Source organism: Somniosus microcephalus, chromosome 9 (genome assembly GCF_052327205.1).
Source record: "Somniosus microcephalus isolate GS21.2 chromosome 9, FLI_Smic_1.0, whole genome shotgun sequence".
Taxonomy (NCBI): Eukaryota; Metazoa; Chordata; class Chondrichthyes; order Squaliformes; family Somniosidae; genus Somniosus; species Somniosus microcephalus.
The window spans coordinates 174,055,890-174,072,044 of NC_140995.1; the positions used below are offsets into that span (position 1 = coordinate 174,055,890).

At 46.9% G+C, this 16,155-nt stretch overlaps 1 protein-coding gene across 6 annotated transcripts in view; it reads left to right on the plus strand.

The window, feature by feature from the left end:
- ahi1 (Abelson helper integration site 1) overlaps positions 1 to 16,155 on the plus strand; it is a 328,929-nt gene that overhangs the window by 273,202 nt on the left and 39,572 nt on the right. For 5 of the 6 annotated variants that reach the window (XR_015079575.1, XM_085997549.1, XM_085997547.1 and 2 more), the window contains one exon: positions 11,930 to 11,998. Coding sequence is in view for 5 of the 6 variants with exons in the window: in XM_085997549.1 (XP_085853675.1) it covers positions 11,930 to 11,998 (69 nt within the window). In the remaining variant the exon portion in view is untranslated. Of the gene's footprint in view, positions 1 to 11,929; positions 12,003 to 16,155 lie in introns of all 6 variants that reach the window. The other variant, XM_085997550.1, reaches the window with a different exon arrangement.

A 16,155-nucleotide genomic window follows, 5' to 3' on the forward strand; every position in this document is an offset into this window, starting at 1 on the left:
TTGTGATCACAAAATGGAGTCCTCTACACATGGAACCCATGAATTTATGTAACTTCCCTCATCACTGGTAAGGAGCATGTTTAAAGAGGCAAACTCTATTGATTTTGAAATTGACAGCCCAGCTGAGATCCATGATTTGGAAGCTGCCAATGGGATTGCTTGAGGTGAGTGCACTTGCTTTAGGATTCACCCCTATAGCTGGGGAGCGCGTGTTTGTTGTCGGTGAAGTATTTTTGGCTGCCTTCCTTTCGTCTGTGACATGTTCAGTTGGTAGTTGAGTGGGAAGCTGTAAGCCAGCAGATCAGCTGTTGCATTGCCATGTTCCTCTTGCCTTCAAGAAGAGCTTGCTCTTGGGAGGGGGGTGGGGGGAGTTGGCAGCTCCAACTCCTGTTCTCATATATTATCTGCTGAAATTCTCACGGATATTTGAGAATCAGGATAATGGAAGCATTGGTAAGTCAAGGTTCCACTGCAAGTAAAAATATTTGTGCATATTGAATATATACGACTGGATTTTCCACCTGCGTTCTGCGGGGCAGCAAATGGCTGAGGACACACTCTGGCGCATCTGTGCCCATTTTTGTACGTTAACTAATTTTCCATTGAAATTACATTGGGCACAGAACATGCCTGCCCCTTTCCACCCAAAGTCATGTAAATTGAGCAGTGATGTCAGATGTCATGTTTACCTCATTGCACTCCTGTTGGCTGCTGACTGGAGGCATCCTATATAAAACAGGTACTCTTGAGACAGAAAGTCATTGTTAAAGATGGTAGTGACTTCATTTGTTGGCAAGATTCTTGGTAAGTGCTTATTCATTCTGAACAGTTTTGGAGTATTTGGAATGAAAGCATTCCTTACGATTAGTTCAAGCATTCCTAATTTGGGGCCCCAACCCCCAACAACAAGGGTCTGGATTAAAATGTAATTCTCCTCTGAGATTTAATTTTTCTTCGCTGCAATGGAGGACATGGACAAGGAGCATCGGGTAGAGAGCAGGCTTGTGTGGTTACACAAATGGTACTGGTGTCCCCCCCCCCCCCCCCCCCCCGAGATATCTACAGACCATGATAGCTCTGCCTTCACCTATCGCAGGAGCTGTGTTCAGAGGCTCAGATTTCACAGGAGCAGGCTTGGGCCATTCAGCCCCTCAAGCTTGTTCCACTATTCTATAAGATCATGACTGATCTGTATTTTAACTCCATTTACCCGCCTTTGCTCCATCTCCCATGATACCCTTACCTAACAAATATCGATCAATCTTGGCCGTGAAAATTTCAATGGACCCAGCAGTCACTACCCTTTGTGTGAAAAATTGCTTCCTGATTTCACTCCTGAATGGCCTAGCTTTAATTTTAAGATTGTGGCCCCTTGTTCTGAATTCCCCCATCAGAGGAAATAGTTTCTCTGTATCTACCCTATTTAATCCTTTTATCGTTTGAAACACCTCAATTAGATCACCCCCTCAACCTTCTAAATTTAAAGGAATACAAACAAGTCCTCATAATTTAACCCTTTAAGCCCCGGTAGCGTCCTGATGAATCTGCGCTGTACCGCACCCAAGACCATATATCTTTCCTGGGATTTCGTGCCCAAAACTGACGCAGTACTCCAGATGGGATGTGACCAAGGCTCTGTACAACTGAAGCTTCACATCCTCACTGGAACCGCTGCAGGCTGCATCCAACCAGGTAAGTGTTTAAAATCTACTCACCTGAATGTGGAACCAGGAGGCACAGGAGTGCTTATCCCGACACCACATTAAAACCATGCAGCTCACTGCACCCACCCACCCGAGCACGACCTCGACGCTCCCCCACCCCCCAATCGCCACCACCACCATCGTCCCCAATCCAGGCCTGCACCTTCCCCAATCCCAGCCTGTACTCTCCTCTCCTCGATCCTGACCACTACCCACCCTTCCTGATCGCTACACAACTTCCCGATCGCCCTTATTTCTGGTCCCCTTAAGGGCTTGCCTGAGGGCCATTATTGGCATCACAGCGGCCCGATCTTTGAGTCCGTTTAGCTGGCGAGCTGCCTGAGGATGTGCATTTATTGTCCGCAGTTTTCCGACTCGATGATAATGAATCCCGAGGCCTAATATCACATGTGCCACATTATTTTTGCTATGTGCTTCCCTGAATTCTCTATATATACATCCCCCATTACATCATGACTATCGGAGGTCTGTAGACATCTACTGCCAGAGTCTTTCATCCTTTGCTGTTGATTATCTCTACCTAAATAGGGGGTATTTTAACACCTTAAATAGGTGGGTTGGGAAGTAAAAATAGAAGCAAATTGAAGCGCGACTATAACCCAACTCCAACCCGCCAACTTCTTGGTTTAATTGAGGCGCCTTTGGCTGCGTGCGAGTAACCTGCTTCCCAGAGCTGACACGCTCATTAGGACAGGTGGGTTGGCAATTAACACAACATTGAACATCATAATTAAATGGAAATGAGGGGATTTTCAATTTATTCAAACATTCCTTTCAATTTAACATTCAGTGGGCCTCTGGAAACTCGTCAGTGAGATTGAGGTGCACTTCATGGGGTCTTTAAACTTCAGATTGCCCAATCTCAATAAAGGCGCAGTGCTTACAGCTGCTTTGTCAGTTCCCTCTGGCAAAAGTTTAGCACAGAGGTTTTTGAGAAGCTCGGAGCCTTTCAAGCATACAGCAGCAGGATGGGCAGCGCCGTGGATGTTTTTGACATTACTTATGATGAGGAAGACAATCACCATCCACAGCAGCGACGACTTGGTGTGGTGGGATAAGCAGGTGAATAGGAGAGATGTGCTGAACAGCAGAGAGGAGACCAACGTAGGAGCTAAGGTTGCTGACATCTGCAGCCTCCTTCAAGAAGAGCTGCTCCCTGCTGGACCTGGTGGGCACACATTGCCTGTCGCTGTCAAAAGTCACCAGGGATCTCTCAGTCGTCTGCAGGTCATGGATGGATTGTTTGCCAGGGTGTCCGCCGACTTGTGTCAACATCCCCTGCGCCAACAACAGCTAGAATGAGCGCGCACTTGCATTCGCCTTTCTGGCTGGCTTCCCACAGGGACAGGATGCCATCGATTGTCATGATGCTTTCTTACTGCGGCAATCCAACATTTCACACCTTTTTGTTCCAGGAACCAGACTTGAGGACTGCCTCGTAAGAGACAAGGGAATAGCCCCATCAAACTTGGCTCATAACACTTGTGAGGAACCCCACAAGTGAGGCAGAGGAGCACACAATGAGAGCCACATGACCACCAGGTGTGTCATAGTGCCATTGGCATGTTGAAAATGCGCTTCAGGTGCTGAGAAAGATATGGAAGTGCCCTTCAATACTCACCAGCGCGGGTGTCCAGAATCGTAGTGGTGCGCTGCATCCTGCACAATGTTGCGTAGCAGATAGGATTACAGGTGGAGGTAGACGAAGGCACTCAGCAGGCATCTTTGGATGAAGAGAACATTGAAGAAGAGGAGGTGGAATCTAAAGATAGGGCACCCAACGCCAGACCAGCTGCATACATTGTTGGCAGGGTGCCCTCAGTGCTGGAAGGTTCAGTTAATTATTCTAACTGGAACAAATAACAAATGAAAGCCACCACCAGCACCAACCCCTGCCCCCCCCCCCCCCCTCTTTGCACAAAACAGTCTTTCAACCAGGCATCCACCCAGTTGTTCCCACCATGTATTGACATATACATCAACAAGTGAAAAGGTGAGTTGGCACTAGGGATGCAATAATGAGAATTGGTGCTACTCAATAAATTCTATGTGGTGTTATATAAAAAAAAGGAAACTTAACAAAAACACTTTGTTAACACCCATGTGAATACCCTTGGTGAATTACAATTGCTTTAATTTATGCTTCCTATAACTTCGTGTGGCTTCAGCGGACGTAGAGGCAGGCTGCTCAGATCCCTGCCCTGACTGCTGAGATGCTTTTGGCCTACGACCTCTGGGTTTCCGAGCCCCTGAGGACCCCACCAAAGACTGCTCCACTGCACCTGTACAGGGGCAGACTCGGCCATTAGAAGACGGGGTAGCACATCAGGTATTGACTTGTGTTGGGGGGTGCAATGGGTGAGAAGTGGGAGAGGGTTCAGTGGAGTTTTCACTTCCATGTCCCCATTCGCCATGATCGTCTGGTGGCCCAGCCGCATTTCATTGCTATCACTGTGCTGGAGAGCAGCTTGGTGCAGAACAGTGACGCGCTGTAAAGCCATGGATAAGGTATCTGTCATCCTGTTTAAGGCAGCAGACATGTTGGCATCCAAAGTCTGCACGGCCATAATCATGGCCTGTCTGGACTCATTTGAGAACCATGCTTGAAGCTCCATGGAGGCAGCCACTCTCTCACATTACCTGTGCCACCAATGCACTAGTGTTCGAGTTGGACTCCTCCATCCTCTCCACTATTGTGGAGAGTGTGCGTGGCACGTCTGTCAGTACCTCTCGAAGTTGCTGATGCGCCTTTATCATTCTCCTTCTCAATGATGGCCCCCGGTGTTCAGCATCTGTGTCCAGCTGAGTAGAGCTTAGAGATGATTGTGCCCCAACACAGACTCTCCACAGCTGTCCCTGCCACCAGTGTCTGCTCGTATTCACCAGGTGAAAACCGAACTAACTCTAACTTGTCCCATCGAAGTGCGAGTATTTGCGCTGGTGCATGTCTGTACGTCATGTGACATTGCACCCTCTGAAGGAATGAGATCCTCTGAGGAATTGTCCTCGTGCATCTCCAGCGACACTTGCTGTAAGCATGAAGACTCTAGAAGACAAATGAAAGCGATATGAATTAGTCGAGGCAAAATAACGATCTTGACCATAACCAGTCTTCTCATAGTTCAGTTATTGATGAAATAAAGTCAGCATCTGTCTGTCAGCGATATTTTTAATTCTGTCACCAGGCATCTGCAGGCTCCCTGTCTCTCCATCTCCGATTGAGAGAGATGCAGATGTGCCACTTAACTCCATGGCCTCCTCCTCTGCATCTGTGAGCTGGACTATTTGTAGCGGGCCACCTCCAGTCCTCTGCCTTGCGTTTTCTCCTACAAGGAATGATAAAATAGACCTGTGAGTGAAGGTCACGTATTCACCCGATGGATGCAGTGCATTTGGTGAGGACGACGACATTGCATAAGGTTTGGGTGAGTGGCAGCGGTGGATGGATACATGAGGCGGTGAGAAAGTGCATAGAAAGTGAAGGATGGATGCTGCTGAAACTGAAGTGGGTGTGAGGAGTGATGTGATGGAGTAAGCTTGGCAAGACACAGTGAAGGAGGAGGGGGGTTTACACCACAGGATGTAGGTGAATCCGCAAATGTGCTCACTTTTCCTGACCTAGTTAGGTCATTAAACCACGTCCTGCACTGCATCCAAGACAGGAGCTTAATGCTCCTGCTGCTTGCTTCCTCATCTACCTCTAACCATGCCTTCTTGGCGACAGTCGGAGGTTTCTTCCTCCCAGGAAAAATATGTTCCTCCTGCTCCTGACTGCACCCAGCAGTAACTTCAGAGAAGCATCATTAAATCTGGGTGCTGCCCGTGCTCTTCGTGCATCCATTCTAAACACCTCCCGGCTCCTCCAAATTCCATTTCTGCATTGGCCCTTTAAATTGTGGACTTCAGATCGAGTCTCGCAGGTGTGCATCACGCCCGCTGCGCAGATTGGAGAGACGACAGACGGAAGTAAAAATTTATTGCCTCAATCAAGTTGAAATCGGAGAATCCGACACGTTGACTTTACTTCCGGTTTTGCGCACACAATCCCGACCCCCTCACCGAAACCCTTCTTTACATAGTGTTTCCACTGCCTGATTACTCTTACTGAAATCCTTTCTTTCTACATTTGTATTTGTATCTTTTATCAATACTCTTTTCCTTTCCAAATTTCCCTGACCTTTCTAAAAATTCAATAGTCTGGAATATTTAGCTCCCAATCATGCCCAGTGTGGTGAAATAAGTCATAAGTATATACCTTATTCTACCTGTGTATAGTTTCCTATTGTAATCTATTGTAACCCTGCGGCTTTCTTGGTTGGCCAGGAATGCTGATGTACTGTATACCACTCTGCTGTGCCATTGAGGGGAGGGGAAATCCGCACTGTAAGTCAAAAAGTATGAGAAAAAGATCAGTAGGACATATGGGCAGAGTTCAGAGTTTTGTACACAAATGCATGTACAGTAGAATAAAAAGTAACACAAGTGACTTCAAAGCACAAATCCAGCTTAAAAGGTATGATGTATCAGCCATTAGAGAGATCTGGCTACAAGCTGGGTGATATACCTTAAATAACTACAAGGACTGGTAGTTATAACTCAAACAGTTGGCTTTTATTAGCTTAGAACTGGACAGAACAGAACACACATGTTAGTCTACTGACCAGCTTCTCAGAACTGCCAGGAGGCGGAGCCAGGAGCGAAGTAACAGTATCAGGACAATCAATGGTGTGGAGATGCCGGAGTTGGACTGGGGTGGACAAATGTAAGAAATCACACAACACCAGGTTATAGTCCAACAGCTTTATTTGAAATCACAAGCTTTCGGAGCGCTGCTCCTTCTTCAGGTGAAGTGGAGAAATGCATAAAGACACAGCTTATATAGTCAGAGAATCATGTCAGATGTTTACAGGTAACCTTTCCAACTGCCATTTATCGCACCTCGGCAGAGAGATAATCACAGCAGTTATAACTACCAGTCCTTGTAGTTATTTAAGGTATATCACCCAGCTTGTAGCCAGATCTCTCTAATGGCTGATACATCATACCTTTTAAGCTGGATTTGTGCTTTGAAGTCACTTGTGTTACTTTTTATTCTACTGTACATGCATTTGTGTACAAAACTCTGAACTCTGCCCATATGTCCTACTGATCTTTTTCTCATACTTTTTGACTTACAGTGCGGATTTCCCCTCCCACCCCCCTAATTAGGAAAGCCATACAGGAGCTACGTGAACGGTTACAGGAGGATCTGCAACCAGCCACTGCAACCCCTACAGTACATCCAGTAGCTGTTAAAGTGACAGTGTTACTGAACCTTTATGCATCTGGTTCTTACCAGGTTGCAAATGCAGACATCTCCTATATTACAAACTCAACAGTCCACAAATGTGTAAGGGAGGTCACTGAAATTACAACTCTTGCACACAATTTATCTCCTTCCCCATGCATGCCCAGTCACAGAAGTAGAGGACTTTAGAAAACAACAGAGTGGCTGACTTCACCACAGCTCAAAGGGTTGTGGATGACACATAACCAGTAGAGCCCCTGTTATTTGCTCCTTACACAGAAAGGAATTCCACTCCCTTAAAGGAATTTTTGACCATCAATGACACATTCCCAAATCTCCTTCCTTTTTTGTTGTCTCCTGGTTCCTTTTTCCTGCTATGTCACCCTCATAAGGCTCATGCCTGCCAGTACACTGTCTCTCATCATTGTTTTAGCCAAGTCACTGATCTGCGCAAGAGGCAGACCAAATAGATGTCACATACAGTCTCTAATTTGGGTGAGACCTGAGGAGACTGCCTTCTATGGACTGTCACTTACAGCTTCATTTGCAACATTTCTGACTACCGGTGCAGAAGACATTCCTGCTGCAATGGCCTGAGCAATTATGGATATCCAAGCCTGCTGGAGTTGTCACACTCCCAACTGATCTGCAAAGCAGTCAAACCATCCTCTAAGATACTACACAACTGGCCAGGAAACTGCTCCATATTCTGGCAATCTACCCACTGTTCGCTCACATAGGTGTGACGCTCTGCAAACATTGTTCTTTTAAAAGCAGGACCTGAGAGATCAGGGTCCCCAGGTTCTGCATCGAGGAGCTAATATCTGACTATATTCATGGATTTCGGGCTCGTCATGTTGCACCCTACACTCATACTGCATCCTTGCGCTCAGTTCATCATCCTCTGTGTTCCCCTCCTCAGTATCTTGGGCCTCCAATGTGGATGTGTCTGGACACAGAAAATCTGGGCCATTACTTGAACCAGTTTTGGCTTGTAATTTTTTTTTATCAACTACAACATAATATTTTTAAGAATTTCTATTCTATTCATTTGAAGTATAAACTTGTGTGGAAAATAATAACCACCAAGGATGTTTGTGGCTAATGGTGTATCGTCAACTTTAGCCACGTCATTGCTTACTATCTAACGTGGTTAAATACTCCTGACTGCCACCTCATTGATCCCTGCTTAACACTAAGGTTGTAGAACATCACTCCATTTTGTTCTTGGGAGTGAGTCATATCACACACGCTAACCCAGGCTCTCACACGCGCGCTTTCTCAGCTGAAACTACTCGATTTAGTTTCAGTGATAGTACATACTGTGAGTAAGCACTTCCACTTCTGGGGAGATTCTTGGAATAATGTACCTATGACGAAAGTGTTTCCCAAGAAGTAGCAGAGAGGGAAAGGAAGTATGGTGTTAAAGAGGTAATGGAGGAGGGGGAGAGAGAAGTTGACGTGTAGAGAGAAAGACAAGTGGAAAAAACAAAAGGAAAGCACAACACCGAAAGAGGGAGAGCCAATCAAAGGTGACTTACGAGAAGGAAGAACCGCATATGGGTGACATAGTGGGAATAAAGAGCCAGGAGTGAAAACCGGTGGGGGGCGGGGGAAAAGGGTGTTAAATTCTGCTGGTCCTGTCAGCAGCACCCTTCATGGGCAGTAGGAGACCTGAAACAACAACCAGAACACCATTACAACAGCAAAATACTGTGGATGCTAGAAATCCGAAATAGCACCATGCTGTTTAACATTGGGTACTTTTTTAATACCTAGCGCCTTAGGAGGAGGAGAAGTGGGGCGCTAAGCGGCTAGCGCCCGGGTGCGGCGCGATCTGCACCTCTCGCGAAATTCAGTTAAGATTTAGCGGCGGCGCAAAACCGTAGCGAGCGCTCAGCTGCGCACGCAGATCCTGATGTCATTTCATGGTGCAACGCCCTTTGTGCGCCCCGAACCGGAAATTCAGTTGCGCCGGCCTATTGTGCGCCTGGCGCCCCCCACAACTGGTAGAAGGGAACGGTTCCCAGTCGCTGCGGGGCGCGGTGGGCGCTAATTAAAGGGGACTCCTCCTGCAGTATAAATGGCAGCCATTTTGCTCCACTCCTTCTTTGTGAGAGACGGATATTTGGAGAGAGACAAAGGGAGAGAGCTTTCTGGTTTGACTCAACGCTCGCACAGGTACTTGTGGCTTCAGGCCAGAGCTTTGCACTTGGATTTAACTTTCAGTGCCATAGCATTGATTCGATACATCTAATGGGGGCTGCAATGGGTGGAGACGTTGGCTTACTGCATTGCATTCAAAGGGCTCAGAGACGCCGTGAGAGAGTGCCAGTCATGGCCAGACGGAGAAGGGCCAACAGGCGTCGGCACAGGAGGCCTTACCCACCCAGGGTATACCGCCAGCAGTTCTCATATCTGAACATGTCTGAGGAGCAGTGTGTTCGGAGGCTGTGATTCAGAAGGGAGGTGGTCACTGAGATCTGCCAGCTGCTTTGCAGAGATCTGCAGCCACAGCTGAGGAGCAGGACGTCTCTGTCGGTGGCAGTGAAGGTGACGGTGGATCTCAACTTCTATGCCACCGGCTCCTTCCAATCCGCTACTGGGGACATTGCCAACATCTCCCAGTTCGCGGTACATTGCTGCATCCGCCAGGTGACCAATGCCCTTTTCAGAAGGAGACGTCAGTACATCTCGTTCCCCATGACCCTGGACAAGCAGCAAGAGCGTGCAATGGGATTTGGAAGAATAGCGGGCTTCCCCGTAGTCCAGGGCGTAGAACTGATGAACCAGCAATGGTCAGGTCTTGCTTCAGGGCTGCAGTGTGCAGGGCATGGCAGCCAAACAAGTCGACCCTCCCCTTTTAAGAGCTGACCGGCGCCAGCGTGTCTGCCTTCATTCAGAAACTTGCCGCACCTGCGCTGCGCCCGCCCTCGGTGTTAGCGCCCCGGATCGCCAGCTTAGTGCCTAATGATAGTCGTACATCGCCTGCTTTCGCGCAGCAGCAACCTCTTGGGGTGATGCAACTGAATATCGGCGAAGGTGGCGCTAAGTTGCGCCGGGCGCAAAATTTTGCGAACACCCGGCTGTAGCGCCCCAAATGTGGCTATACTGAATTTCTAGGCCTTTGTCTGCTGTGGAGATGCCAACAAATAAAGTGGCTCAATTTACCTTTATCTTCTGGGACTGCTTGCTGTACCTCACTGCTGCAATTCTGACCCAGATCTGTTGGTATTGGAGTTCAAACCAATTTCTTTGTCTTCTTGCGCTTTCTCCTTTTGTTTAGCAGTGGTGTTCCCTGGGTGGAGCCCTCATCTCTGCACTCAGGAAAGCTTCCGTCTGGCTCAGCAGCAGATATTGGTTAGCAGTGTGAACACTTATCTTAGCATCCTGCGGGGGGGGAGAAGTGCAGAAGAGACAGCCTTCTTCATAAAAACCTCATATTCTGTATATTTTTTTTTAAAAGCTGGAGGTTACCTCCTTCGCTAACCTTGCAACTAGGAGTGAGCATTTGGCTCAGTGGTAGCATTTCCCCCTCTTGAGTCAGAAAGTGCAAGGTTCGAACCCCATTCCAGAGTCCTGGCGCGCAGAGACCGGAGATACTCTGGGATACTCGTGTCTGCTGGGTGTGGGTGCCCACCCCCTATTGTATGGGATGTGGGAGCCCATAAAACCCTCCTACCGTATAGGACTAACCATTCTATTGGCTGGTATAAAGATGTTTATGGCCATTGTTATTGGAAGGAGCGTTCATGTCACGACCTGTCAGACTGTTTATCAGCCTGCAAATCCCTCCACTACTTCACACTATTATCCAATGGAAGAGCCTGAAGTTACAAAAACAACAGTAACCTTGAAACTGTCTCCTCCAGTGTAGGCAGCCTCTCGCAGTTGTGACAGGTGAACTTTTGGAATATATACGTGGAACAAAAAAAATGCAGATGAACCTTGCTACTTGTTTAGAAGTGCTGGCAGTCGTTGTCCTCCTGTGAAGTTCCAACTGTAAAGCAAGAAGGGAAAAACAAAACAAAACTCAGGACTATAACTATAAAATCTGGCCCTAAGACACCCCAACCTTGTGGTTGTCAAGATTCTATTGCTTTGTCCAAAGCTTGCTCTGCCTTGGAATGTTCCATTTCCTTCTTTACCTGTATTTATAGCATTTCTTTTCATGTTCCCTGCCATCCTAGCCTCATTTTCTGTTTTAGCTCTCCTGATCAACCCTAGAAGATTGCTGCAGGAATTCTATTATCCATTACCAAACATTAAAAGTCCTGGAGCAGTAAGCCTTGCTTGGTATTTGGATATTGTCAGTTTTTATATTGTGCCTGGTTGGCATATCAAAACCCAGAGTTAAAAAGAGTGGAGTTTAGCTTATTTCATCTTTACAGAGAGACGTATAATACTTTCTCACTGGAAAGTAACATTGGATTGTAGAAGTGTCTGCAGTTCTTCATGCTCCAAGTTCATAATGATGAGTTTAAGTGGCTTAAGGAGGAGTGGTAATGTACTTTATATAGCTCTGGATTGGAGAGGGAGAATTCTGATTAAATATCTTGTATTCATGGAAGATCATGGTAAAGTTTAATCCAGGTTAATAGGAAGGATTCTTCTCATTCAATGATTGAACAAAAATAAAACAAAATGTTCTGGGCCATTTTAAAGTTATTAAATACAAAGTTAAAGTTTTTAGTGGCATCTAATGGCATAATCAGATACTCTGACATGTTATTTCCAAAACTAAATATTAATTGAAACACATGCAATAAACTGAAATAGTTACCAAAGTCTTCAAAGTGAAGAAAATCTCCTTTTATAAAATACAAGAATGACATATTATTGGAATAACCTGCTATTAGCTTTCTGATATGCCTCAAGGTGTACATTCAACTTTTTAAATGTATATTTTTCTTTTTAGACTTCTGCATATCCTTCAATATCATCAATCAAGGTAGAAGCAGATTCTAATGCACCAGTGGAAGAAACTGTAAGTAAGCATTTGTCACTTATGGGGAGTATTTTTATCTTTCCACCACTGGACTTTCCCCTAAATTAGGCTTCATCAGTTCAAACATGTAATTATTAACATTGCCAAGTACTGTACTGTACTTGACTGATCAATGCACAGACTTAATAGCCCAAAAATTTAACTAATGTCACACTGATGCATTATTTTTCAAAAATCATTAAATTTTATATTGGTCCCAATAAGTATTACCCTTTAGCCAGGTGAGTATAGTATGCTAACCTAAAAAGCTAGCAGAAACTGTCCAACAGCTTCAAAAAGACAGCACATCAACAAAAAGCTGACAATTCAAAACAGCTATAAAAATATGCCTACAGCATGTGAAAATAAGTAGGCACACTGAAAGTGCCCATCCCTAGTTGCCCTTGAGAAGGTGGTGGTGAGCCGCCTTCTTGAACCGCTGCAGTCCGTGTGGTGAAGGTACTCCCATAGTGCTGTTAGGGAGGGAGTTCCAGGATTTTGACCCAGCGACGATGAAAGATTGGCGATATATTTCCAAGTCAGGATGGTGTGTGACTTGCAGGGGAACTTGGAGGTGGTGGTGTTCCCATGCACCTGCTGCCCTTGTCCTTCTAGGTGGAAGAGGTCGCGGGTTTGGGAGGTGCTGCCGAAGAAGCCTTGGCGAGTTGCTTCAGTGCATCTTGTAGATGGTACACACTGCAGCCACGGTACTCCGGTGGTGGAGGGAGTGAATGTTTAAGGTGGTGGATGGGCTGCCAATCAAGCGGGCTGCTTTGTCCTGGATGGTGTCGAGCTTCCTGAGTATTGTTGGAGCTGCACTCATCCAGGTAAGTGGAGAGTATTCCATCACACTCCTTACTTGTGCCTTGTAGATGGTGGAAAGGCTCTGGGGAGTCAGGAGGTGAGATACTCGCCGCAGAATACCTAGCCTCTGACGTGCTCTTGTTGCCACAGTATTTATGTGGCTGGCCCAGTTAAGTTTCTGGTTAATGGTGACCCCCAGGATGTTGATAGTGGGGGATTTGGCGATGGTAATGCCATTGAATGTCAAGGGGAGGTGGTTAGACTCTCGCTTGTTGGAGATAGTCATTGCCTGGCACTTCTGTGGTGCGAATGTTACCTGCCACTTATCAGCCCAAGCCTGAATGTCGTCCAGGTCTTGTTGCATGTGGGCATGGACTGCTTCATTATCTGTGGAGTTGTGAATGGCGCTAAACACTGTGCAGTCATCAGCGAACATCCCCATTTCTGACCTTATGTTGGAGGGAAGGTCATTGATGAAGCAGCTGAAAATGGTTGGGCCTAGGACACTGCCCTGAGGAACTCCTGCAGCGATGTCCTGGGGCTGTGATGATTGACCTTCAACCACCACAACCATCTTCCTTTGTGCTAGGTATGACTCCAGCCAGTGGAGCGTTTTCCCCCTGATTCCCATTGACTTCAGTTTTACTAGGGCTCCTTGATGCCAGACTCGGTCAAATGCTGCCTTGATGTCAAGGGCAGTCACTCTCACCTTACCTCTGGAATTCAGCTCCTTTGTCCATGTTTGGACCAAGGCTGTAATGAGGTCGGGAGCCGAGAATTCTTGGCGGAACCCAAACTGGGCATCAGTGAGCAAGTTACTGATGAGTAAGTGCCGCTTGATAGCACTGTCAATGACACCTTCCATCACTTTGCTGATGATTGAGAGTAGACTGATGGGGCGATAATTGGTCGGGTTGGATTTGTCCTGCTTTTTGTGGACAGGACATACCTGGGCAGTTTTCCACATTGTTGGATAGATGCCAGTGTTGTAGCTGTACTGGAACATCTTGGCTAGAGGCACGGCTAGTTCTGGAGCACAAGTCTTCAGCACGATAGCCGGGATGTTGTCGGGGCCCATAGCCTTTGCTGTATCCAGTGCGCTCAGCCATTTCTTGATATCACGTGGAGTGAATCGAATTGGCTGAAGAGTGGCTTCTGTGATGGTGGGGACATCGGGAGTAGGCCAATATGGATCATCCACTCGGCACTTCTGGCTGAAGCTGGTTGCAAACGCTTCAGCCTTGTCTTTTGCACTCATGTGCTGGGCTCCACCATCATTGAGGATGGGGATATTCTTCGAGGCTCCTCCTCCAGTTAGTTGTTTAATGGTCCACCACCATTCACGACTGGATGTGGCAGGACTGCAGAGCTTTGATCTGATCTGTTGATTGTGAGATCGCTTAGCCCTGTCTATAGCATGCTGCATCCACTTTTTAGCATGCATGTAGCCCTGTGTTGCAGCTTCCCCAGGTTGGCACCTCATTTTTAGGTACGTCTGGTGCTGCTCCTGGCATGCTCTTTGTTGAACCAGGGTTGGTCCCCTGGCTTGGTGGTAATGGTAGAGTGAGGGATATGCCAGGCCATGAGGTTACAGATTGTGGTGGAATACAATTCTGCTGCTGCTGATGGCCCACAATGCCTCATGGATGCCCAGTTTTGAGCTGCTCGATCTGTTCTGAATCTATCCCATTTAGCACGGTGGTAGCGCCACACAACACGATGGAGGGTATTCTCAGTGTGAAGACAGGACTTCGTCTCCACAATGACTGTGCGGTGGTCACTGCTGCCAATGCTGTCATGGACAGATGCATCTGCGACAGGTAGATTGGTGAGGACGAGGTCAAGTAGGTTTTTCCCTCGTGTTGGTTCACTCACCACCTGTCGCAGGCCCAGACTGGCAGTTATGTCCTTCAGGACTCGGCCAGCTCAGTCAGTAGTGGTGCTACTGAGCCACTCTTGGTGATGGACTTTGAAGTCCCCTACCCAGAGTACATTCTGTGCCCTTGCTACTCTCAGTGCTTCTTCCAAGTGGTGTTCAACATGGAGGAGTACTGATTCATCAGCCGAGGGAGGGCGGTAGGTGGTAATCAGCAGGAGGTTTCCTTGCCCATGTTTTACCTGAAGCCATGAGACTTCATGGGGTCTGGAGTCAATGTTGAGGACTCTGGTGCTGCTCCTGGCATGCTCTTTGTTGAACCAGGGTTGGTCCCCTGGCTTGGTGGTAATGGTAGAGTGAGGGATATGCCGGGCCATGAGGTTACAGATTGTGGTGGAATACAATTCTGCTGCTGCTGATGGCCCACAATGCCTCATGGATGCCCTGTTTTGAGCTGCTCGATCTGTTCTGAATCTATCCCATTTAGCACGGTGGTAGCGCCACACAACACGATGGAGGGTATTCTCAGTGTGAAGACAGGACTTCGTCTCCACAATGACTGTCCCGACTGTATACCACTGTGCCACTACCCCTGATGGGTCTGTCCTGCCGGTGGGACAGGACATACCCAGGGATGGTGATGGAGGAGTTCGGGACATTGGCTGAAAGGTATGATTTTGTGAGTATGACTGTGTCAGGCTGTTGCTTGACTTGTCTGTGGGACAGCTCTCCCAATTTTGACACAAGTCCCCAGATGTTGGTGAGGAGGACTTTGCAGCGTTGACTGGGCTGGGGTTGATGTGTCCGTAGCCAGTGCCGAGGTCGATGCCGGGTGGTCCGTCCGGTTTCATTCTTATTATTTTGTTTCGTAGCAGTTAGTTACAACTGAGTGACTTGCTAGGCCATTTCAGAGGGCAGTTAAGAGTCAACCACATTGCTGTGGGCCTGGAGTCACACATAGACCAGACCAGGTAAGGACGGCAGATTTCCTTCCCTAAAGGACATTAGTGAACCAGATGGGTTTTTACGACAATCTGACAGTTTCATGGTCACCATTACTGATACTAGCTTTTTATTCCAGATTTATTTAATTAACTGAATTTAAATTCCCCAGCTGCCATGGTGGGATTTGAACTCACGTCTCTGGATCATTAGTCCAGGCCTCTGGATTACTAGCCCAGTGACTTTTACAGCAGGAATAAAATATTCAAAGTACACAAAAGTGTGGCTTGCAGCTCTGCTTGATACAGCGATTACTGAAGGTACAAGATTTATTTTCTAGGAAGTCTGAAGGCATTTTCCCCTTGAAAATATTGATTTTTGACACTTATTTTATTAATTTTCCAATATTTTGAAGTTTATTTCAGGCTAAAACTATTTTTTTCCTAGAAGGATTAGATATTTAAGTGTAAAAATAAATAAATCATATAGACTTCAGTACAACCTTACTAGGCCCCGTTCCTTCCATTGCAAACTT